General features: G+C 51.5%; 1 protein-coding gene across 10 annotated transcripts in view; it reads right to left on the bottom strand.

Moving 5' to 3' along the window:
* CRAMP1 (cramped chromatin regulator homolog 1) overlaps positions 1-25,105 on the bottom strand; it is a 62,424-nt gene that overhangs the window by 32,996 nt on the left and 4,323 nt on the right. For 9 of the 10 annotated variants that reach the window (XR_008619112.1, XM_055089926.1, XM_028498481.2 and 6 more), the window contains exons 3-5: positions 16,186-16,379; positions 10,701-10,854; positions 3,742-3,825 (exon numbers count right to left, since the gene is read on the bottom strand). Coding sequence is in view for 9 of the 10 variants with exons in the window: in XM_055089926.1 (XP_054945901.1) it covers positions 3,742-3,825; positions 10,701-10,854; positions 16,186-16,379 (432 nt within the window). In the remaining variant the exon portion in view is untranslated. Of the gene's footprint in view, positions 1-3,741; positions 3,826-4,217; positions 7,018-10,700; positions 10,855-16,185; positions 16,380-25,105 lie in introns of those variants that run through there. The other variant, XM_028498485.2, reaches the window with a different exon arrangement.

Genomic DNA, 25,105 nt, shown 5'->3' with positions numbered 1-25,105 from the left:
ACACAGACTCCAAACCGCTCAACAGGGTAGTCAAGGTCTTCCACAGTAAGACCCCATGTTAGCTGCAGGCCCTCCCCCAGGGCCCATACACGTCACCTGTGCTGAGAGCACTGTCTCTGCCCACCTGGACATCCTCGGGGAGGGGACCATTCCCACCTCTGCACAGCTCATCACACCTCCAAACCCCCGCCCCAGCCCCCCTGCCGCGCTGGACTGCCACTCACCCCCCAACCGCCTCGTTCAGAGACTCTCCTTTCTCCGGGCCCACCTTGCCCCACGGGCTCCTGGGTTACCTGTGGGCCCGCCTCCGTCAGCTCTGAACTACGGACTGACACCCTGCGTGTTTACTAGAGCGGACGCCCCTTTCCTCTGTCCCACCCCCCACTCATTGCTGCCCTCAGGACACGCGAGACAGGAAGTGTAGTAACCACGTAAAGGGAGGATGGAGGTGGTGCATATGTGCAGGCCACTGTGAGATTCTTTGAACCTTGCTGAATATTTGGGGAATAAAACACAACGGGCCACAAACACACAGCCAGGCTGAAAACCAAAGACAAGGACAAAACCTTAAAAGCAGCCAGAGAAAAACAACGCATCCGCTACAGAGGAACAAGGACATAAATGGCCAGTGACCTCTCAGCCATGAAGAAAAAACTGTCATCAAAATCCCACATCCGGCAAAAATACCTTTTAAGAACAAAGATGAAATAAAGACTTTTCAGATAAATGACAACGGAAAGAATTCACAGCCGGCACAGAGGCATGGTGAGAAAGCCTGAAGGAAGCCCGGCAGGCTGAAGGGACATGTGCCAGACGGAAACGGATCTTCAGGAAATAGTGCTTGGCACCAGGGAGGGCAAACGCAGACCCCGTCCCTAAACAAGCCAGACGCACCCCTGCCCTCCAACAGCATGGACCACACAAGCACAGTCAGTGTAAGTGACCACTGGGGCTATGCGTGAGCGTGTGACACAAGAGCCAGCCTGTCGGGGATGTTCATGGACCTGTGAGCTGAGACCAAAGGGGAGGGAAGGGCCCATGGGTCCTGCATCCGGCAGCCTGGATGGACGGAGTGACAGACAGAAGGCCCGGAGGGTGGGACCACCACAACTTCGGGGTTCAAGTCACCAAATGGGGGCACCATGCAAGGAACCTCCCTTTGAAGAGAAGCCATTTCAACCAACAGGTGAGGACTGCAGACAGCCGAGGTCTTCCCCGGCCTGTCCTGAACTCGCATGGCACCAGGCCTGGGGCAAAGTGTGACTTGTCACTCAATAGCCCAGGAGGCTTGAATAGTCATTTGTTTCCATCGAAACTGAGGGTCCTCAGGCCCTTTTCAAGGGGGAACGCTGCCCAGCTCACACAGCTGCTGTGACACAAGGTGAGGTGTGTCAAAGGACCAGGAGCACAGCAGAGACTCAGTCTATGTCTTAAGGATCGGATGTCTGGAGACCTCAGTTACAAAAAGTATGTTAACAAAGAGCATGCTCTGACCACCGGAGCTCAGACACGTGTTCCCAGTAGCCCAGAAAGGGCTACCACTGTGTGCAGGGCACACGGACAACTGCCCATCCCAGCAAGCTCCTTCCCCCACAAACCTTCACCAAAGGACACAATAGTGTCCCAGCAGGTGGATCAATGGGTGGGTGCAGTGGGGGCTCAGAGGGAGGGCCCCACCAAGGTGGAGTGCTGTGAAGCAGCCCTGGGAGCCCCAAGCCCAGGTGGGGCCTCACGGGGATGTGCGTGCATGCGTGCGTGTGTGTGTGTGTGTGTGTGTGTGTGTGTGTGTGTGTGTGTGCGCATATGTGTGCACAGGTGCACTCGAGTGCTGCTGGACCAAGAGGGACCAACCAGGTATCACCAGCAGGACCAGGAGCAGATGAGCTGGAGGGGACGCCAGGCAGGAAGACGGGCTGAAGTCCAAGTGCAGAGGCCCCTTGGGTCAGGGGACCCAGGTGACACCCCAAGGGTAACAGGAAGCTGACAAGAGGATGAGGCCTGCCTCCTGTGGGGAGCGCTCGGGCTGGGATGCTGGGATGTGGGAGAAGGAGGACGGGGCCCCAACATGCAGCCAGGACCAGGAGTATTTTAGGGCAAGGACAGAGAGGAGGATGGACAAGGAAGCAGGGATTCCGGCGGGGGGCGCCCAGAGCCCCCTCAACAGCACTCAAAGCAGGAGCCGGGGGTTTGTTTAAGTAAGTCGTCAGCCTGCAGGAGCATGGGGCGGGGAGCCAGGCCGCCTGTCCCTTCCTTCGGAGGCTCCTGGACTTCTTGTCTGTTTCAGGAAGGGAGGGTCACCCAGGGAATGCCCGCCCTGCCCGCCCTCCTGCCCGGCTATGACGTGTTAGGTGACAGCTTACAATCACCTCATAGTGTCTCATTTAATCTTCACAGTGGCCCTGCGGGTGTGTGCCCTTCCAACCCATGTGACAGGCGGACAACTGGGGGCTGGAGAGGCGAGGCTGAGGCCTCTTGTCTGTGGTCACATGGGGAGGCCAGAGCACCTGTGCATCTAAAAGGAATCTAGGGGCTTCCCTGGTGGCGCAGTGGTTGAGAATCTGCCTGCCAATGCAGGGGACACGGGTTCGAGCCCTGGTCTGGGAAGATCCCACATGCCGCGGAGCAACTAGGCCTGTGAGCCACACTCACTGAGACTGTGCCTCTGGAGCCTCTGCTCCACAACAAGAGAGGCCCGCGCACCGCGATGAAGAGTGGCCCCCCCTTGCCACAACTAGAGAAAGCCCTCGCACAGAAACGAAGACCCAATGCAGCCATAAATAAATAAATAAAATAAATTTTAAAAGGCCATTCTTTAAAAACAAAAATATCATACAGAATATTTTCACTACTTTAAAAATCCTCTGTGCTCTGCCTGTTATCTCTCCCCCTTCCTGACACCTGACAACCACTGATCTTTTTACTGTCTTCATAGTTTTGCACTTTCTAGAATGTCATACAGTTGGAATCATACAGTATGTAGCAGTTTCAGATTGATTTCCTTCACTTAGTAATATGCATTTAAGATAAATAAATAAATAAATAAATAAATAAAATTTTAAAAGTCAATGATTTCTTTAAAAAATAATAATAATAAAATAAAAATATAAAAGGAATCTAGTTACAAGGAGATGCTCAGAGAAAGGCAAAGGGAGGGGCCCAGACCCTTCAGTGTACCAGGGTCGGGAAAGGCCAGAAAGTGGGGGCTGTTCTAGGTCAAGACTCAAGAGACACGGCAGCTGTGAGCGGGCACTGTTCCCAATAGGCATGCCGTGCCTGGCATGGTGGGACGCACTGGGAGATCTGAGTTTGGGCAGGATACCAGGTGAGGCTGTGGTACCCACTTGATAAATCTTAAATGTGCTTGCTGGGCATGCAGGAGAATGTCCTTGTTCACTGGGGCCAATGGCTGAGGGGTGTAGAGTGGGCTCAGATGTCTGCAACTTACAGTCACACAGCTGAGCAAGAAAAAATTCAAGTGTGTGGAGGAGGGAGAGGAACGGGAGAGACAGTAACACAAACATGGCCAAGGTTCAGGACCCATGAATCTAAATGATGGTATGTGGGGGTTGTTACGTTCTCCTTCGATTTTTCTGTGTATTAAAACGTTCTGTGCGTTAAAATGTTTTCAAACTGAAAGTCGGAGAGAAAACAGAAAAGCCCCCAGTACTAAAACTCCAACTGTAAGAGGATAGCAGGCAGGCCCTGCCGGGAGGAGGCCGCCCCTGATCAAAGGGTACTCACAGCCGCCGATCTTCTTGCGCAGCTCCCCATAGCAGATCAGGCCATACAGCTCCTGGGACGACTTCTTCAGCCCGCGAGAGAACACTGAAAATGAGGAAAGGTTGCGGCTTTAGAAGGAGAAAACACAGACATGCGGGGCTTGCCCAGCTTGTGTGCACACCAGGGTGCTGGGGGACACTTCTTGGCTTTGACCACTGCACCATGACCACGGGGCGTTAACATCAGGGGACACTGGGCAGAGTACACGGCAACATGGTGCTGTTTTTGCAATTTTCAAAATAAAAAGTTAAAAGAGAAAAAGGGGGTGGTTCAGAAAACTAGTCGTAACAGGCAGAGCAACGTCCCCAGAGGGGAAAATGGGACATCCAGCATGGCCGGCTTCCGCAAGGCAGAGGAGGGTCAGGACCACCTCTCTGTGCACAGAACCCACCCAAGCTCCACGAGGGGCTGGCAGCACGGGAACCAAGGAGGCCCACCTCTCATGCCTCCTGGGACGACAGACAACTTGCCCCAGGCCTGCGGCCAGAAGGAAGAGGAAATGCAGCTTGAGTGCTCCAGACGCCCCCTTGCTTGTCAGCAGCAGACCACAGTGTGATTTGGGAGGCAACACCCAGGGTTAAGCCAGCCCATGTACAGCCTGCTCGTGGCTGGAGGAGACCAAACCACCAGGTATGAGCAGAAGTGCTGAGGGAGGCTCCAGAGGCTCTGTAATAGACTGATTCGGCCCCGATGCCCACCTTGGACACCTACCTGCAGGTGTCTCTGACGCCAGGAAAGATATCCTCACGTGCTCAAGCCACTGTTACCTTGAGTGTACTGTGTGAAGCCAAACCTGACAGCGTCTTGTAATTCTGGTTACTGCCCAGTTGGCCCCTTTCCGATTATCTCACATGGCAGTGACCACTGCCATGTGTCCCTCTCACAACTGTTCTCTCCCCAGAGACCCCCTTTCAAAGATTTGGCTGTGGGTGATTACAACAATAGGAAAGGGAAAGAAAAGTATGTCAGTAAATAGAAAGTAAAGTTCTGCATGAATGACCTAAAACAAGGATTCTGAACCTCGGATAGCCTCTGAGGAGCCTGGGGCTCTGCTAACATCACACGCGAACCATTCCCGAAGGTTCTCCTGAGAGAATGACCGACAGTCTGAGCAGACTCTCACAGGGACTGACTGCTACTCGGGAACCTTAAGATCCACTATGCAGTCGATAAACAAACGTGGGCTTTCAGACAATGGAACAGTACTCAGCCATAGAAAGGAATGAACGGACCCTAAAAAAGCCTAACACACCCTACAACCTGGATGCACCTGGAAAACGTCATGCTCAGTGAAAGAAACCAGACACTAAAGGCCCCGCATTGTATGACTCCACTGATATGAAGCGTCCAGGAGAGACAAAGATCTGTGGCTCCGTGGTTGCTGGGGCTGGGGGAGGGGCTGCGAAACAGCTGCACAGCATGGAACCCAGTGTGACCACCAGTGCAGCACCAAGAGGCAGGCAGGCCTCTGGCCTCACGCAGTCAACCGGCTGCCACCAGCTCTGAAAGGTGAGCAGGACGAGTGAGAGACCTCGGTGCAGCCCTCGGCTCAACAGAAAGAAGGCACTTCCCATGGGGCCACACCGGGACACCAAGGGCATGTGGGTCAGGCAGAAGACACTGCAGAGGGGCTTCCCTGGTAGTGCAGTGGTTAAGAATCCGCCTGCCAATGCAGGGGACAAGGGTTCGAGCCCTGGTCTGGGAAGATCCCACATGCCACAGAGCAACTAAGCCCATGTGCCACAACTACTGAGCCTGCACTCTAGAGCCCATAAGCCACAACTACTGAGCCTGTGTGCCGTAACTACTGAAGCCCATGTGCCTAGAGCCCATGCTTTGCAACAAGAGAAGCCACTGCAATGAGAAGCCCATGTACTGCAATGAAGAGTAGCCCCCGCTCACTGCAACTAGAGAAAGCCCAAGCGTAGCAACGAAGACCCAATGCAGCCAAAAATAAATAAATTTTTTTTTTTAAGTTAAAAAAAAAGAAGACACTGCCGAGAAGGGAGAATGACCCTGGCGGGGCTGACACTGCAGACCTGACTGTGGAACTGAGGGCAGCTGATGCATCCACCCTTCATCTAGTTCGAAAAACGGCTGAAGGGGAATGGTACCTCCAGTGGGGGAGGGGAGTTTAGGAGGCTGTCCAGCAGGGGAGGTGACAAAAATGCCCAGGAAAGACACATCCACTCTAGATGTCCCACAGAGCCCAGTGTGGCCATCCTGCGACACACCTCTGGACCTCGGGGCAGACGATGCACCACGTCCACACCGGAAGCCTGGGTGGCCCACTCTGCCCATAGCCTGGTGGCGGTGAAAGCACAGAACATGCTAGAGCAGGGCTCCGGGAATCATCCCCCACCGCCTGATCTCCAGGTAGCTTCCTACCCCCTTCCCCTTCTCGTGTTGCTGAGGCCTTCACATTGGAAGAGAGTGTTTTGAGACCAGCCAAAGCAGATGAAAGACCTGCTCTCGTGGAATGACTTTCAGAAAGAACAGACTATGTAACAACAAAAAAGAGAAATGCGGAAGACAGAGAGTCAAACAGCTAAAACTCGTTTCTGCGTGCCAGCCTGGAGGGAGGGTGTTTGTGATGACGACAGATATTAACAACAGCGCACTGGACTCGACAGGACCAGAGTCGATATTTTCAAATCAACTAGGGATGTAAGCAACAGTCTGAGCTAAGGATGAGCATAGCCAGCAGACACACAGACTCCGTGGAGACGGCCTGACAAAGAACAAAATGCTGCCGACTTGCCACAATGCACCACAGCCATCGAGAGGCTTACGTTCATGGCCACATGGACACTGAGAGCACACGCACACGCGCACGCACACACACACACCAGTAGCAAAAGACTTGTGGGTCAGACCGAGGGACTACTACAAAGCATGGAAACTGAGCGCCCACTTCCCAGGGTCCCTAGAAGGAGCAGCAACCTCACTACACAGATATGGCACTAGAAGAGATTGGAGCCACCTTTCTGTTTGTGTTGTATCTTCCTCATCAAGATGTCAGGCTGGACGGGCGGCCCCTGAAGCGGAAGGCTTTTAAGAATGAAAGATACCTTAAAAAGACTCGTGAGGGGCTTCCCTGGTGGCGTAGTGGTTGAGAGTCCGCCTGCCGATGCGGGGGACGCGGGTTCGTGCCCCGGGCCGGGAGGATCCCGCATGCCGCAGAGCGGCTGGGCCCGTGAGCCATGGCCGCTGAGCCTGCGCGTCCAGAGCCTGTGCTCCGCAGCGGGAGAGGCCACAGTGGTGAGAGGCCCGTGTACCACAAAAAAAAAAAAAAAAAAAAAAAAAAAAAAGACTCGTGAGAAGCAAAAGGATTTAACTGGCCAGAGAGAACCTCGGTGGGGTCATAAACTCAGCAGAAAGCAGGCACTGCACGTGGGGCCTCGCATGAAACAGGACTTGCCCAGAGCAACATGCACTCGTCTGTCAGTTGCTCCTTCCTGCCTTTGTCATGGACAGAACCAGATGGGAAATGAGGGGAGAGGCAGACAGACCCCCAGGACAGAGGGCCGGGGAGAGGCAGACAGACCCCCAGGACAAAGGGCCGGACACGCATCTTCCCGGAGGGTTGTCAGACAGTGCTGTGACGGGATGCTCACAATGAGACAATTAGCAGTAACGTTAGTATAATTTTATCTCAATTGTGTGAATTTATCTGAAGAAAAGAGCTACATGAATAAAGATATCCACCCTGCGTTATTTAAAAACACTATAAGTGACTAGCAAATCCAAAAGGAAAGGTAAAATGTATTCATTTGTAATATCTCCACTCAAAGAAATACATTTAATAAACACATGGAGGGGCTTCCCTGGTGGCGCAGTGGTTGAGAGTCTGCCTGCCAATGCAGGAGACACGGGTTCAAGCCCTGGTCTGGGAGGATCCCACATGCCGCAGAGCAACTGGGCCCATGAGCCACAACTACTGAGCCTGCGCATCTGGAGCAGTGCTCCACGACGAGAGGCCGCGACAGTGAGAGGTCCGCGCACCGCGATGAAGAGTGGCCCCCGCTCACTGCAACTGGAGAAAGCCCTCGCACAGAAATGAAGACCCGGGGCTTCCCTGGTGGCTCAGTGGTTGAGACTCCACCTGCTGATGCAGGGAACATAGGTTCGTGCCCCGGTCCGGGAAGATCCCACATACTGCGGAGCGGCTGGGCCCGTGAGCCATGGCCGCTGGGCCTGCGCGTCCGGAGCCTGTGCTCCGCAACGGGAGAGGCCACAACAGTGAGAGGCCCGCGTACCAAAAAAAAAAAAAAAAAAAAAAAAAAAGAAATGAAGACCCAACACAGCCAAAAATAAATAAATAAATAAATAGATTTATAGATATAAAAAAAACACATGGAGGAACTTCCCTGGTGGTCCAGTGGTTAAGAATCCACCTTCCGGGCTTCCCTGGTGGCGCAGCGGTTGGGAGTCTGCCTGCCAGTGCGGGGGACCCGGGTTCGTGCCCCGGTCCAGGAGGATCCCACATGCCACGGAGCGGCTGGGCCCATGAGCCATGGCCGCTAAGCCTGCGCGTCCGGAGCCTGTGCTCCGTGACGGGAGAGGTCGCAGCGGTGAGGGGCCCACGTACCAAAAAAAAAAAAAAGAAAAAAAAGAAAAAAAAGAATCCACCTTCCTATGCAGGGGACAAAGGTTCAAGCCCTGGTCAGGGAACTAAGATCTCACATGCTGTGCCACAACTACTGAGCCCATATGCCACAAACAGAGAGAAGCCCGTGCACCGCAACGAAAGATCCCGCATGCTGCTACTAAGACCTGACGCAGCCAAATAAATAAAAAATTAATTAATTAAAAAAAGAACTGATCACCAAGCATTAGGTTAAGAAAACTTACCAATACTGAAAAAACTAAAACAGATGTCATTTAAAAAACAAACACATGGAGAAATTCTACGTCGACATGAAAAGGTGGTGTGAAAACAGTACTTGTTAAGGCAGACAAAAGTCAGGAGACAGAGCGAGAGGAGTACAATGGGAAGAGGATGCTGCCCGGACTCAGACCTCCACTCCCCGCATCGTTGGGGTGGACAGGGGCCAGGGCCCCCACCGCCGAGCCGGGGCTTTCTCCTCTGCCCGAGCAAGCGCATTACAGGCACCTCCAGGGAAAAGCACGCCACGTGCCCAACCACAGGTGGCAGTGGGGACAAGAGAGGATTCAGGGGAGGATTTCTGGGACAACTGACACAGGAGCTGAGTCCTGGTGAACAGGTTAGGGAGGACAACCAGGTGGGAGTGGCAGGAGTGTGGCAGGAGTCAAGGTGTGAAGGAAAGTGCAGGTAAGGAGGGAGGTGACTCCATTCCCGGGGCCGTGGCAGGTCATGGTGCGGGCCTCTGGTAGGGCAGAGGGAGGGGGCTCAGGCAAGGGAGCGGCCGGGCAGATGAGCATCTTGTGTGGATCTCACAGATCAAAGGCTGGGTTAGGAAGGGCAGGACCAGAGAGTGGGAGAGCAGCACTGGTCTAGGGCAGGACCAAGGCAGGCCGGGCGGTGAGGACAGATCTGAGAAGCTCGGAGTAGAACCAGAAACACTGACAGGTGAGTAAGAGATGCCCCCGAAGATTCAAAGGGAAATACATTCAGGGGACACTGTCGTAGGACAGAACCAGATGGGGCTTCCCTGGCAGTCCAGTGGTTAGGACTCTGCACTTTCACTGCTGGGGCCCGGGTTCAGTCCCTGGTCAGGGGACTAAGATCCTGCAAGTCACGTGGCATGGCCATAAAAAACAAAAAAAAAAGACAGACCATATGGGAAATGCAGTGACCATAACAACCGTCACCAGACCCTGGGACCTCCCAGTCCCTGAGAGTCCCAGCGCTGGCCGATGGCAGGAAGGAAGGACTTCTCCAGGGCAGAGGACGGCAAATCACAGGCCAGATCCGGCCCAAGGGCTCTCTTTGTGGCAAATGCAGCAACATGTGTTCCTCTATGTATTTTCCACAATGAGCTAGAAAGCAGAGTGAAGTGGTTTCAATAAAGACCATAAAACCCCAAAGCCAAAAATATCAATATTCACCATCTGACCTTTTATAGAAAAAGACAGCTTGAATCACTGTCTCTGGGCCTTTCTAAGGCCGGAGGAGGAATCCCTGGCCCTGGCATCCCGACCTAAGGGAAAGCCAGCGAGGAGAGCCAGATGGGTCAGCGGGGGGAGGCTAGGACACACTGACTGGCCAAGAGAACACCTGCAGGGTACAGGCAAAGGTTCAAAGGGGAGTGACGTGACCACAGCAACCACAATTATCCTGGATCAGAACTGATGTTATTTGGAGGGTGTGTCAGAAATCAGTGCAGTCCGTGACAGCACACATGTGGAGAGACCGATCGACGAGAGAAGCAGCAGGAACGACACAGACACAGGATTCTCCTGGCGTGTGGACACAGGAGGCAGCAATGCCTCCCCTTAGGACAGAGGTGCTCTGAGCAGGAAGTCAGAACCACACCTGGCAATGACCTAGACTCATGAATTAAAGATGGCGCCACACAAACTGGACTCAAACACAGAGCCTGGAAAAAGAGCCTGGAAAAAGAGCCTGGGAAAAGCCCTGGAACGCCAGCCCTCCACCCAGGCTGACGCACACCAGGCCCTGCCCGACCCTCACCCCACTGGGGCCTCCTTGGGAGAAGGGCGGGCAATGGGGAGGTGTGATTCTGGACCACAGTGCCCTCCCTTCTGGGGGGAGCGAGCCAGGGACTCAGACACCACAGGCTTCCTTGTAACTCAGCCTGACCAGCAGTTACGAGGCCTCCTGTCAGCCAAAGCACCACAGGTGAGTACATCCCAGGCCATGTGGCTGGGTGAGAATAATGCCAGAAGGTGTGGCCTGCAGGTTTGCGGAAGCCACGCTCCTGGACCAGAAGCCACCCCGCCTCTGGCCCGAGGAAGCCGGCCTAGGCACTCACCGTTGTCGAAGTCAATGTACTTGGTGATCTTGTGCCACGTGCGGTAGTAGAAGTGCCGGACCTGCTCCTTGTTCTTCACCATGCTGGCGGGCTTGCCTTTCTTCTTGTATTTCAGAGCAATGTTGTTCTGAATCGCTTCAAAGTCTTTCCCATGCTGGAAAAGAAAGTCCACATTAAAAGCACGAGGTTATAGGGAGGGTGGGAGGGAGACGCAAGAGGGAGGAGATATGGGGATATATGTATATGTATGGCTGATTCACTTTGTTATAAAGCAGGAACTAACACACCATTGTAGAGCAATTATACTCCAATAAAGGTGTTAAGAAAAAACACAAAAACACGAAGTTACAACAGGCAGCCTTCTGTACAATGCAGACACTTCCTGAAAAGGGGGAAAAGGGACCGCTGTGGTTAAGCAAGTGTCCTTCACGGCTCCTACTTGTGCATGAACTTCAACCTGGCTTCCCCAGAACCTCAGGTTTCAATTAGAATAATGGATAAAGCAGCAACAGAACTATCATAGCACATGGATACCAATGAGGCAAGGACCCAGGAGCAGTAGAAACATGAAGCTCATCACTTAGACAAAGGGCTTAATCTCCAGAGTTCTTTAGAGCCCATGAAATGAGACACCCCCATGAAGACAATAATCAGAAGACACAACACAAGGATGGAGGGGCTCAGGGTGCTATATATCTGGCATCTTAAAATAAAACAACACATCAACTATTCAGAAACAGCTTCACTGATTTGATTATACAAAAGGTATTCTGAGTTTGAACAGGGATAACAAATATGAATGTTTATTAAGAGAATCATGCAGAATATGCTCTGAATACATCTGTGGGCCCTCCTTTAACACCTCCATGCAAAAGCTGAGTACATCTTAGATTTTCAGAATGGAATTTATGTTCCAGAGAACACAGTCCCCATCAGTGCTGTTCTGGTACTGATGCAACGAGAACTACTGATACTACTCATCAACTACTGATACTCTCATCAAAACCAAGCCAGCAAGAAGCACTGGGAAGGACCTGGAGGTAATGGCACCCCAGCAGCAATGAGCAACTCTGGTACCCAGATCTTGGTTTCTAAATCCCACTTTCCAAAAGGAACCACGGCTCCTTGGAAAAATGGCCAATGCCAGGTCTGGGGCAGGGAAAATACCAGGTGAGTCTAGAATATCTTGTGGTGCCAGAAAGTGAGAAAGTGCTCAAAGCGTAAGGGGAACATGTTAGAAGGACACAGCAGCCAACCTGAAGAGGCTCCCAGTGGGCAAATCTAGAACAATCTGGGCAACAAAACCACAATGATATGAATGGATTATGACCCATGGAAGAGAATAAGTATCCCTGGGTCCATACAGATATAAAGAAATAATTGAATAAATACATAAGTGGAGGAGAAGGGAGAGCTTTTCCTTGCATGGGATTTCCACTTAATAAATGTAGAAAGAATGACAGAATCAGAAGGTCATCACTGGGTAAACACCACAGTAATAGTTGTTCCAGGTAAGAAGAGGCAATGGTTGCTTAAATTAGTGGGAGAAAGAATGATGAGAAACAGGATATTTACATAGTCTCAAAGTGAAAAAAAAAAAAAAAAAAAAAAAAGAAAAAAAGACTTAGCAGTGGAGAACCTGGGAGATGCCACCTGAATGCAGTGATCAAGGTTCACACAGCCAGGCCTGAGACAGATCGCACTGCACACTCTGGACAGGATGCAACAAGGATGCACAGCAATCCCACGGTACTCTTGACAGAAAACACAAAACGTGAACTTATCCGTGTGGAAACATCAGGTAAGCCCAATGAGGGGCACTCTATGAATGAACAGACTTGGAATCTTCAAAAATGTCAACGTCGTGAGAGACCAGGAATAAAAGGGAAGACTGAGGGACCTGTCCCAGGTGGGAGGACCCAGGAGCCATGGCAACCAAATGCAACGTGGGGTCCTGAACCAGAATAGGACATCAGTGCAAATACTGATGACATTACATTAACTCTCCTCATTTTGCTGGTCACCCTGCAGTTACGTGGGTGTCAGGAAAGCAGGGTAAAGGGCATGTGAGCATTCCCTGTACTCTTTTTGCAGCTTTTTCCAATTCTGCAATCGTTTCAAAATTTAAGGTCAAAAAGTAAAAATGCTATGGGACTTCCCTGGCAGTCCAGTGGTTAAGACTACACACTTCCACTGCATGGGGCGCGGGTTCGATCTCTGGTCAGGGAACTAAGATCCCACATGTCGTACAGTGCAGCCAAAACAAAAAGTAAAAATCCTCAAAGAATGAAAGCTCACTCACTGTTTTAAAAGAAGCAATGGCAGGTGAACCAGAGCAAGGCAGAGCTGCACCTAAAGTGCCTTCCTCCAGCATCCAGCTCAGGCACCACCTCCCCCACAAAACTCCCCTCAGCTCTTGACCAGAACCGTGACGCAAACAAACACACACGGCCTCTAAATCTTAGGACTTCATTTCACAGCTGAGTTAACGAACCCAGAGGTGACCTGATGGCCCAGATGGGGACTAGAATCTGGGCTTTGCGACTCCTCATCCCGCGTTCTCAAAGGACGCTGCCTTCTGAACTCTTGTGGCATCTGTCAGCATATACCTTCTGAGAGTCCCACTTCTTCTGTGCCTGTTACGTTTTCCCAGTAAGACTGCCAGCCCCTTAGGGGGGGACTTCTTTGCATTTCTATACTTAGCCATAAACTAGGTAAATAAAGGGTGGTGGCAACAACAGCAACAGTGAAAAAGGCAAAGTTGAAAGAGAAAACTATATGGAGGTGAAGCACACATTTCAAAGACTGAAACACTCGCAGTATTCGTACAGCTGTCACAGAGATGGCAGGAAACAGGAGATACCCAGCAGCTGGATTTGTAGGACACTGGGAAGTGCAGACAGAACACGGGAGGGGAAGCACAGCAGAGATGAGGGCTCCAGCAATTATCGACCCAGTGAAAGCAAGCAGAAGATGCTGGCCATGCGGCTGCGAGTAAGACAGGAATCAAGACTGGACAACAATACGGACAGACAAACGTAAGAAGGGAAAAGGAAAAGTCGGCAACAGGCTTTGTGAAATGGAGTATAGAGGATGTCGAGGACAACCATGCTGGTCCAGGCGTTCATCCCACTGGCCTTCCCACCAGCTCCCTGTCATGGGGGCCACAACCTTTACCCCTGGCCACAGGGAGGAGTCTGGGATGGGAACAGCCAAGTTGAGTTGTGCCCAGAACTGTCCTAACTAGCATGGAGGAGGGGTTGGGGAGGCACTCTCGCCCCTCGGGAGCATCTGAAGCAGGAGAAAATAAGCACAGAAATGTCACCCCCAACACACGGGGTGACAGACAGAGGCCCAGTGACACCGTGGTAGTCCCTGCACACAGTCAGGCTTGATCTGGCTCCCTCCCAGTTCAGTTCTGAGAGCTGTTCAATGCTCGGTCTTGCCCCTCTGCGCTGCTCTGAGCTGGGTCTCGTCACTTGAGGCATAGCTCAGTCAGACGAGAGTGCATCAGAAAGGCAGGGCAGACCCTCATCAACACTGCAGAGGCCTGTGCTGAGCACCACGCCCCACAGGTGAAGATGTTCATGGTTACGTATGCCCTAGCCGACCAGCCGGTCATCAAGGCCCCACCAGAGTCCCACTGAGTTTTGGTCAGACACACGAGGCAACAGACATACAGCCCACACTTGTGCATTCTCTCTCTCTCTCTCTCTCTCACACACACACACACACACACACACACACACACTTTGGGATACACCAATAGTACCAACAGTGGAAAGCATTAAGTGACCTGAAATAGCCAATTATTAATTATTATTATTATTAATCAAGTATTTCAGAAGACCTCAAAACACCTACCTGGTAGAAAAGTTAAAACAAGAAGCCTAGCCCGATGAGAGGGGAATGAACTAATTCCCCTGAAGAAAGGTAAGGGCAGGTCATTAACACGGATTTCTTCTCCTGCTTTTCATCAACAACCACGTCTCCCCCACGCTCCTGCAACCGAGTAGCCAGACTGCCTGCAGAGCCCACTTTCTCCCCAAGACTGAGGGGCCACACCAAAGCAGTAACTATTTCAGGTGAGAGTCAGCAATGGTTGCTGATTCTGAGAACACTCCAGGAATCACAAGTCTTCTATGCCTAACAAACAGCTTAAAGAAGGCACCATTTGGGAATATAATCTATAAAAGAACAGACTTTGTACTTTACCCTACAGGGAAGAAAAGGAACACACTTGAATGTGTTTGAATGACTTCGCATCTACTGGAACAAGCCTCATGTGGACATTTCATTCTCTCCTCGGACAACAGTCAGGCAGCACCAACACGTGGCCTCCTCCAGCCAGGAAAGGCAGAACTGAACCATCAACCCCGGAAGCGGGCAGGCCAGCCACGGGAAAGCTCTGAGCTCGGCTCTGTGTCCTGTTCTCTGCCCATAGTCAGGTGTCTCCTGATCTATGAACACTCCATGGTTTCAGTTCCAAAGCCTCCTTTCTCTGAGCCTTGTTTCACAGGCTTGGCTAGACTTTTCTATCACTCCAATTAGTTCACTAGTAAAAGAATAAGGCTCACTGACCAAGTAACCTACTCTTGATACTACATCCCAAAGAAGAAGTCTAAAATATGGAATGTGCACAAAGATGTCCATGGTAGCATTATTTACAACAGAATCTAGAAAGAACCACAACAATCAACAATACAAAAATGGTTAAGCAGAACAAGGACTGGCCAGAGGGTAAATATTTAGGTGTTGCAGGGCCACAGGTACTGCAGGAACCACATTGTAGTCAAAGACAATGTACAGGTGAAGAGGCTGAGCTGTGTTCCAATAAAACTTGATTTACAAAAACAGGCAGTGAGCATGTGGGTCATAGTTGCCTTCATCTGAAGCAGAATATTTATAAGCATTAAAAAAATACCGAGCAAAAGAACTACAAAACACCATGAAAAATGCATTTAACGTTAATAAAAAAGTATGTTCTCTATAACTACAAAGAAGTGAAGAAACAAAACCCAGAAGTAAAAATGGCTGGCAGGGAGCACGGCCGTTTCATTGGGCTGTGGGATGGGGGAGGAGCTTCTCTATGTTTAGGACTTGCCACTCTGTCCCCAGTCAGCTGTGACGTCTCTCTGGGTTGTGCTGGCTGCTCTGACTGATGTGGCAAGTGTCCCCTGGCCCCTCCCTCTCGGGGACATCCCTCCTGAATCGGCCCACTCAGCTGCGAGGGGAAGGCCCAGAGGGAAGGGCACCACTCTTCAGGCCGGAATGTATTTCAGAGAATCTTAGAAAAGAAGCAAACGAAAATACTTCCTAACAGCCACCTCACTAGTAACAGCTTTGAAAGTCACAGCGAGGAGGTAAAGCCAAGGTCAGAGGTAAAGCCAAGGTCAGAGGTCAAGGCCTGTGCCTGGGGACCCACAGGAAAGGGGTAAGAGGCCAGGAGCTTCAGTCGCCTCCTTGGGTTGCAGGACCCACTCACCTCGTACAGCCCCTCGAAGAAGGTGTTCTTGTCCTCCGTGCTCCAAGACTCCCACTGCCGCCGCACCTTCTTGCCTTCTTCCTTCTCACCGCCTGAAGACCCTAGGTTCCGGGAGGAGGAACGAGAGCCCCCTGCAGGGGCGGCGGGGGCAACCCCAGACCCATTTCCAGCTGATGATCCGCCACCGTCAGCTCCTTCAAGAGAAAGAACCATATGCCGATCTGTGTCCGAAAGCGGGCTGCCCCGGGGCCCACCCGGGCCCCGCCACCAGCTCCACCAGCGAGTGACATTGTCCTGCCCTGACCTCTGACTCTCGAGAGAAAGTTTAAGCAGTGAGTAAAAGGAGAGCATTTATGTGGCACCACCAGAGCACAAGGACAAGGTCCCGCCGAAGCACACAGCTCCTTTCCCGCTGTGAACTAAAACCACATGGCGTCTTTCCTTCTCAGTTGAGGTTTGAGGTGAAATTATTTTTTCAATTAAGTTGAAATTCAAACTCAAGAAAACATTTAAATGTATATAAGACACTACCTTCTTCTTTTTTTTTTTTTTTTTTTTTTTTTTTTTGTGGTATGCGGGCCTCCGTCTGCTGTGGCCTCTCCCGTTGCGAAGCACAGGCTCCGGACGCGCAGGCCCAGCGGCCATGGCTCACGGGCCCAGCCGCTCCGCGGCATGTGGGATCCTCCCAGACCGGGGCGCGAACCCGGTTCCCCTGCATCGGCAGGCGGACGCGCAACCACTGCGCCACCAGGGAAGCCCCCAAGACACTACCTTCTTTGAGGTACAATCAATACTTAAATATGGACCACGTGATACCTTAGCACCTTTTAAAAGTCCTGGGACTTCCCTGGTGTCCAGTGGTTAGGACTCCACGCTTCCACTGCAGGGGGCAAGGGTTCGATCCCTGTTCAGGGAACTAAGATCCCACGTGCCGCACAGTGTGGCCAAAAAAAAAAAAAAGGTCTTAAAACTCCTTTTTCTTGATCACTTTCCACCAACAAAATGTGGTGTTCTGAGAGTGACGGACAACCCACAAATGCTCTTAAAGCATCAGTTCCTAATCTCAAGACAAGTCCTTGAAAACCCTGCCAAGAGGGGAGAGCACGTAAAGTACAGCACGGGGGCACCAAACCACGGCTGGGACTGAGAACTCTGTGCTCCCAGGAGAATGCAGGCAATAAACCAGAGGTAAAGGTCACAGATAACAATTTTACGACCTGACCCAATCCTCCCACCCATCTCAGTTCCTTCCTCTCAGAGGGAAGGGGAACTCCCAGCATATCCCTGTGATAACCAGCATTCTCTTCTCACAGAACTGCAGGACCATCCAATGGTGAGAAATCTGCAAACTCTGAACAACGAGGGTGAAAAGAATATCATAAAAATAAAAGCACTTAAAAAAGGAAAAGCTAAACAAATACAGATTATTGTTAAATGCTTTCTTAGTGAGATAATCATGAGCTTTTCCATCAAGATCCACTCCTCGTCAATATGGTAGGGGCCCTGGGCAGCCATGTGCACACTGGGGCTCAGGGCCACGTTTCCCTCACCCCCTTGACAGGGCTATGCCTCCAAAGGGGATGAAAGACAATCGTGAGAAATAAAAGAAATGAAAAAGTAAAAGTCCATTATTCCACATATGCTTGCAAAGACTATCCCTGAAGAAACACAAGAGCAGGGGCTGCCTGGGGTATGGGGCGGGGGTGGGGGGGTGGGGGGGTGGAGTCACTCTCCCCTCTTACACCTTGTTGTGTCTTTGTGCACTGTGGGTCCATGTAATTACATCAACATGAGTATCTGAAAACAGTTGATCCCATCAGTCAGCTATCAGAAAGCAGAATGTTTTCATACATGCAGAAAAAACTACTCGGCTACAGGGAATACGTTTGATTCTCTCATGTGGAAAGGTGTATCAAGCTAGCAGTGAGCTACCTTCATAAAGTGACACGAGTGGGTAACAGAAATCACTGTTTATCAGAGTTGTAGTGCCCAATTAGACAGCCACTAACAAGGCTATTTAAATTTAAATACTAATTAAAATTAAATAAAATTAAAACCCCAGTTCCTCAGTCACACCAGCCACATTTCTAGTAGTCAGTGTCCACATGTGGCCAGCGGTTCCTGTGTCTGACAGCACAGGACCTCACTATCACTGCAGAAAGTGCCACTGGCCAGCACTGTATTTGAATGTTCAACTTTCACGGTCCTAAACACACTGTTACAGAATAAGACATAATCCGGTTTAAAGCGTTTCACTGCTGCTCCCTTCCCATCCGGCAGGCACAACAGAACTGCACCTCAGGATGTCTGAGCTCCAGTGTGGGTGAAGGACGCACTGAACACATGGTCTGACTTTGTCCATTCCTCACCAAACTGAACCAAACCCTGACCTAATTAATGAGCTTAGCACATCCCAAGATGTTTTCAACAGGTGTGGCAACTTAGAGCACATTTGCAGGGATAATCAGTTTCATTCCATTTCTAGTAGGTCAGAGACAAGCTGAAGACTGGGTTATGAGTGCCGTTTAAACTCCACTCGTGGGACTTCCCTGGTGGTCCAGTGGCTAAGAGTCCCTGCTCCCAACGCAGGGGGCCCGGGTTCGATCCCTGGTCAGGGAACTAGATCCTGCATGCCGAAACTAAGACCTGGCACAGCCAAGTAAATAAATATTTAATTAATAAATAAACTCCACTCTCAAAAGAAGTTCTGGTTGATTTGGAGCCCATAGCTCCTCATGTGTACTCATCTGAGGAAGGGCTGTCTGTCTACCTCTGCACCACCCACAACAAAGGATTTCAGTGTCATTTTCATCTTTTGACAAAACCCTCACTAAACTCTCTTTTTCCAAAACAATGGCAACTTGCTGACAGTCACAGCTCAGGTTTACCTTTGCCAGCCCACACTGGTGTCAATATACTTGAAAGTAACACACACACATTGTTAAAAATTCTATAAGGCAAATGTCTTGCTGGCTTTTGTGAAATTTCACTGGATTACAGCACTGGTGACCTGAGACACGGAGGATGAACAGTGAAGAAAAACAGAATGGAAGCGTCACTGAGCTGAAAGGGACCTAAGGGGTAGCGCACAGAATACACCAAACCAGCAGATGTGAAAGAAGGTACAACAGTAAAAGTGGCTCCGTGGAGGCCCATGAGGCAGCCAACCACACTGCGGAGCAGCGAGCCACTCTCCCCCGGCCAGAGGTCAGCTGTACAGATGCTCAGCCTCTCCTAATCTCATTTCAAAAATGGTATGTCCTCAGTAGAGGAAAATAAAGCAAAACGAACTTTCAGAAAAGAAAGCAAATCACCCTCAGGCAACCATTTCTAACATTTGGTGCTCGTCATTCTAGACCTTGAATGCTTTTTAAAAGTAAAGTAAAATCACAAAACTTTAGGGGGGAAGGAGAACATGGCACTTGGTACATCCCTGAAATTTCAGATGAGGAAGAGGAGAGAGAGGCATCACCGCTTTACCTCAGGCTCCTTCAAGGGCTGCAGCTCAAGCAGAAAAAAAAACAGGAAGCAGGATCAGAGACACTGGTAGAACGAGGTGGTGACCCAGGAAAAGTTCAGACAAAAACAGTGATGACCGAAGGGGGAAGACAGAGAAGCAAGCAAGGAGGATAGAAGCAGCAGGAAGGTAAGGGGGGGGAGACAATTTTGAACAAGACTGAGTTGGCATGGGGGCTCTCCCTGGGGGTGGGAGTGGGTGTGTGCCCAGCCAAAAGCACAGGGCCGAAGTCAACACTCTACCTGTGTCTGTGTTTCTGAGGCCATAAAGACGGTTAGTGAGAGTCTGCACCGTGAGAGGTCAGTATCCGAGGAACCAGAAGAGAAATGATGCACAAGAATGGGAGCCCCGCAGCGAGCTCTGTGAAAGCAGGAAGAGCCACACCAGGTATCACACAGCAAAGGCTCAGTGAGAGCTTGGGAACTGACGCGGCACAGGCTGGGGGTTCCACAGCTTGCCCTGCCCCTCGCCCACCCAGGCCTCTGGGACCCAGTGCCTTCCCTCACAACCCACTTCAAGCCACAGTCCTCTAGCCGCTCAGGGGCCACCTGGCTTCTCCCCTTTCCCGTTTCTGCTGTCACTTTCCCAGGCCAGCTCCACACCACCTCTGAGCAAGGTGATTCTAACCACCCCCTCTCTGGTCTCCCAGACCACCAACCCCGCCGCAGCCACTCTCCAGGGCTCACATTTGAGGGACACAGACGCATGGCCTCGGTCCACCTTTTCCGCTGCCCATCCATCCATCCACTCCGGACAAGCTAGACTGCCCGCCCTCCGCTACATGCACCCTCCCAACACCCGAGCAGCAGAGAACCACCCATCTGCCTGCCAGGGAAGCCCAGACGCAGGTGGAGCAGCCTACCCAACACCCTGCCACCCTGCCACCGTGCCCGCAGGCCTGGATGTGAGGGACACGGAGGTGCACAGCCCCATGGAGCACGTCCAGACGCCTGCTCCCTTCTGTTCCCCTGATGTGCAGTCACCTCTTTTCAGGACGGCGAAACGGAGGCTCTGAAGGCGGGAAAGCCGTACAGTCCCTGGGCAGCAGGAGCCAAACCAGAGCCCCGGACTCACACTCCAGACCTGGGCGTTGTCCTCCTGGGACACATGACATCGTGGTGGCTGCCACCGTGTCAAGGCTGCTTCGGTATTTATGACATACAGAGCCACAAAAGTCAGAAGCTATTGGGAACTTGATCTCAACGTCCCCCTCAGTCTGTGACGGATGAGGAAATAGGTTCAATGACTGCCTGGTGCCACCAGCCAGGGAGTGGCAGGGCTCAAGACTCCAGGGGATGCTGTGACTTAACTAGGGGAGACACAGAGGATGTAGTCATAGTCCATTACAGCACACAATCCCGTCCTGAGCCTTCCCCTGGAGCTTGCCGAACTTCTTTCCAAGCGATACATCAAAATCCCAGAGGGACGGAAGACCCACCGAACTCAAGGGCGTCAGAAATGTCCATCCCAGCAGAATGGGACACACGGGCCTCCCTGACCGGCTCCACCTGCTCTGGACTAGAAAGGCAATCCTGGTGTCTTCGTGCCCACCCGCCCCTGCCCCCACCCCAGCTCGGGGCACCTCCTGGTGCAGCAGAGAGCACAGCCTGGGAGGGGCGGCACACACCATGCGGTCCCAACACGGCCCCCTCAGGTCGCGGTCGGTCCAGACGGGAGGTGCGATGCCAAGGATCCCAGAGGTGCTTCAGTGCCTCTCATAACACACACATCCGTGTCACATGCTGAACAGCCAGACGTGGCTCAGGGGACACCCTCCCTACCAGGGCCACACAGAGGGGAAGACATCAAGCAAGCCAATTCCCAGTCAGAGTGTCACCCAACAGACAAATCCAAATGCCTCCCCTGGGCCCGCCGCTGCCCTGAGAGCTGCAGGCCTCCCACCAGGATCCCTCCTGGGCATTAGTCGCTCCATCTGTCTCTAGGGCCCCTGTCTCGGGTCCCCCCTCAGCGCCCTCCACGTGCAGACCAGGGCCAGCCACCCTCCAAGACTTCCCACTCCTCCCGCAAACATTTGAGAAAAACACAACTACAAACCCTGTGTTCCTAGTAAAACGTATGCCCTCCTCATCGAATACTGTGAAGGTTTCCTAATGGTTTCTGTAAGTAATTCTTGATCTCCCACCCAAACCACAGACCCCGGGAACGTCTTCTTCTCCCAGCATTTCACACGTGGTTCTTCAGTGGTAAGAACACCGCCATTACTTGTGATAAACTGCACACCACCATCCAGGACAAAGCTGGTTTTCACATTTGTGACTCTGCTATCTGAGATCACCCCTCTGCTATCCTTGTATCTTTATATCACCAAAACAAGACACAACGTACTACATGAAATGAAAATCCTGAAGTATGTATGGTTGGCAGGCACAAGACAATTACAGACGCTCACGAGACACCATGGAAACAACACTACTGTTGACATTAAAAGTCAAGGAAGTATTTGAAAATTAGCTCAGCCTTCAAACCAAAACGCAACTGTTACCTTACCTACTTGTCCATACTATCTATTCACATCTTTCACATGAAGCAAATGCCATCTGTACAACTCTGAACTGAATCATTCACCCAGAACCTCTGGTTTACGGGTATTTTCCTCTCTGTCCTGCATGGCTACATCATGGTCTCTGAAGTGGCCTGTGCCACAGGTCTCTTGACCTACTGTGCCCGGGGCAGGGGGGCTGTGTCACACAACAGGATCACGTGTCATGGTTGTCATGTCTTCCCCATACGTAGCATCACATGAGGAGTGAGGTGTGTACTGGACCGAGGTGGGAGAATGTCCTGGCTTCCCTCCTCTTCTCCCACCAAGGTCTGAGGGCTTTCACAGAGCTTGACGTCCCCACCCAGGTGGGACACTGGGATGACAGTCATCAGGTACTGGATCAGACTGGGCACAAGAACCACAGAGCTCCAGCCTTGGTGGTTTCGAGAGGGTCGGATGTGTCCCCCTGCCCTTGGAGAGTACAGGAAGCAGGGACTTCACCCAGCCGCCCAGGCCTGGCCCAAGTGCCTGGTGAGGGAGGACAAGAGTGACCGCAGTGCAGACAGTAGGTGAAGCCACACCAAGCCCGGGGCCTCCGAGAAGCAAAGGCTAAGCAGAGCCCGCCAGGGAGACAACTGCCCTGACTTTGGGCACTGTACCCCAGGACCCCAGTCATCCTGCACAGCAGACTCCTTCGCCCCTGAGTTAAGGGAAGCGCAGCTTCAGCCGCTGTCACACCCGACCCACTTTGAAAGTAAGGAACCTGAAGTTCAAGCAGGTCGAGCACCTCTCCTCTGCCCCCAGCTGAACCGGCCACAGGGGCTCTGGATGGGGAAACCGGGTCTCCTGACTGCTGGCTCACCCTTCTTCCCTAAAGGACACCCTTCTCCCAAAGGTCGACCGCCTCAGGGTGAGGTACCTCATAAGATGTCTTTTAAATACACCTAGAAGCTACAGGCAGGCCCCAGATTATGAAAAATATACTTTCTGTACACTGATTCACTGATTCTTAAGCACAAGCACAGTAAAGCAAGGTGACGCCACCCGACTGTGGAGACGGTGCATCTTAGGACTGGCTCCCCCCACTCTGTGGAACAAAGTTCCTGGGTGGGGGAGGGAAAAGGACACCAATGGAAACGGAGGGCCTGACTCTGCTTCCACCTCAGGCATCCCCTCAGCCCAACTGTCCTGCCAGGGCAGCAGCTTGGGGGCATTCCTGGGACCTCTACCTCCTACCTCCTGACAGGTGACCTCCTCCCACCCTGTCCACCTGTTCAGACTCAGCCTGCAGCTCCCCTGACCTCGCAGCCAGGCACATTTTCCCTAAGAGAAGCCTGTTAACCAGCCACGCAGGGCTTCACAGCGTTATTTATTGCAGTGAGGCAGGCACTAGCATTATCCCCATTTATAGACCAAGAAATTGAGATGCACTAGTTCACCCAGAATCACCCAGATTGTGAACTGGCGAAACGGGGAAGGGCATGAGGGCTGTTCCCTGGCCCATGCTTCCGAAGACCGTGAATCCAGTCTCAAGTGTGTCCTCAGGCCACTCTGGGCACATGGTAGGGCCAGAGGAGCATTTATTTTGGCATCAAGCAGATCCACTGGTTTCTGATCTGCAGCTTACCTTCTGTCTAGTTGAGCACGCATGTTGTTCTAGGTTTGAACAACAAACCTCGGTGTCTGCACACCTTTACAAGCTAAGCAACAGAGATGCAAGATGCTTGGTGCACTGGCACTAAACCATTGCTACCTTCCCTTTACCAACTCAAAAAGAATTTAATTCAGACACGTACTACAAAAAAATTTATTTTTTACTGAAGTTGGCAAGAGTCTATTCTTATAAAAAAAAGAAAACACATATTTGTGTGGAGAGAAGCCAAATGAGAACTTCCTTTCCTCCACAAGCCTTTTCCTCCCAAACCCACAGCAAAGTTCTCCATCCATTAAAATTGAAACTGGAAAGCGGTAAGTAATCAACCAAAGGAACCTCCCACAGCTGGGCTCTGATTATTTCTCAAATATAATGGAAATTATATTTTTCTGAAATGAAAAAACTGAAAAATGCCAGTACTGTTCACTCCCTTACTGGTCCATGTTCATCACTCCAGGTGGAGATTTCCACGGTCTGTAAGACAAATAGCTCCTCCAAGAATCCTTTCCAAAGGTTATGGGCATGCTGTCACAACTGACCTTCTTTCTGCCTGTTAAGGGGGCCATGAGGGAAGCAGAGGTTGCCCTGAGGCAGGAGGGGGGATGTCCTGGGCGTGGTGAGTGCGTCCAAAGGAAGCTCAGGGCACATCCCAGAGGAGGCCTCACTAGAAAGCTCAAGGCCAGAAGCAGGCTGAGACGTTCTGTGAAGCAGAGGAAACATGCTTTCTACTCCCCTCCTAAACGCCACCATTACAGTTTAGCTTTATTATTCACTTAAACAAACATCTGCTTGCTAAAATAGGAAAATGCATAAGTCACAAGAAGCACAAATTCTAACAACTCTCCATTTTACTAGTGGAAAGTGGATTGCTGCTCCAAGCCACACCTTAGGCAAGAACCAAGAACAGATCTGACACAAGGCTAATGTAGGAAACCTTCTCCATCCGAGCCACACTCAAGTATGCAAACGAAAGCAAACTTCTCCTCACCCGACTGCCAAAATTCTAACTGAAGTTTCAGCATCACTTCACCTCACATACAGGTAGCCATTTACAGGGGACAGAGCGCTTTCACGCCAGCGCCTCATTTCATTTTAGCAGCCACACGTGGAGAGAGTGGAGCAGTCAGTCCCTGCTGTTCCTCCTTTCACAGGTGAGGATGCCTCTCCAACAGAAAAGCAGGCTTGAGGTCAAGCAAGCAGACCAAGGTCAGAGGGCCAGAGGAACGAGGCCAAGAACTCTGATTGG

Source organism: Physeter macrocephalus, chromosome 14, assembly GCF_002837175.3.
Source record: "Physeter macrocephalus isolate SW-GA chromosome 14, ASM283717v5, whole genome shotgun sequence".
NCBI lineage: Eukaryota > Metazoa > Chordata > Mammalia > Artiodactyla > Physeteridae > Physeter > Physeter macrocephalus.
This window is presented reverse-complemented; position numbering and strand designations above follow the sequence as displayed.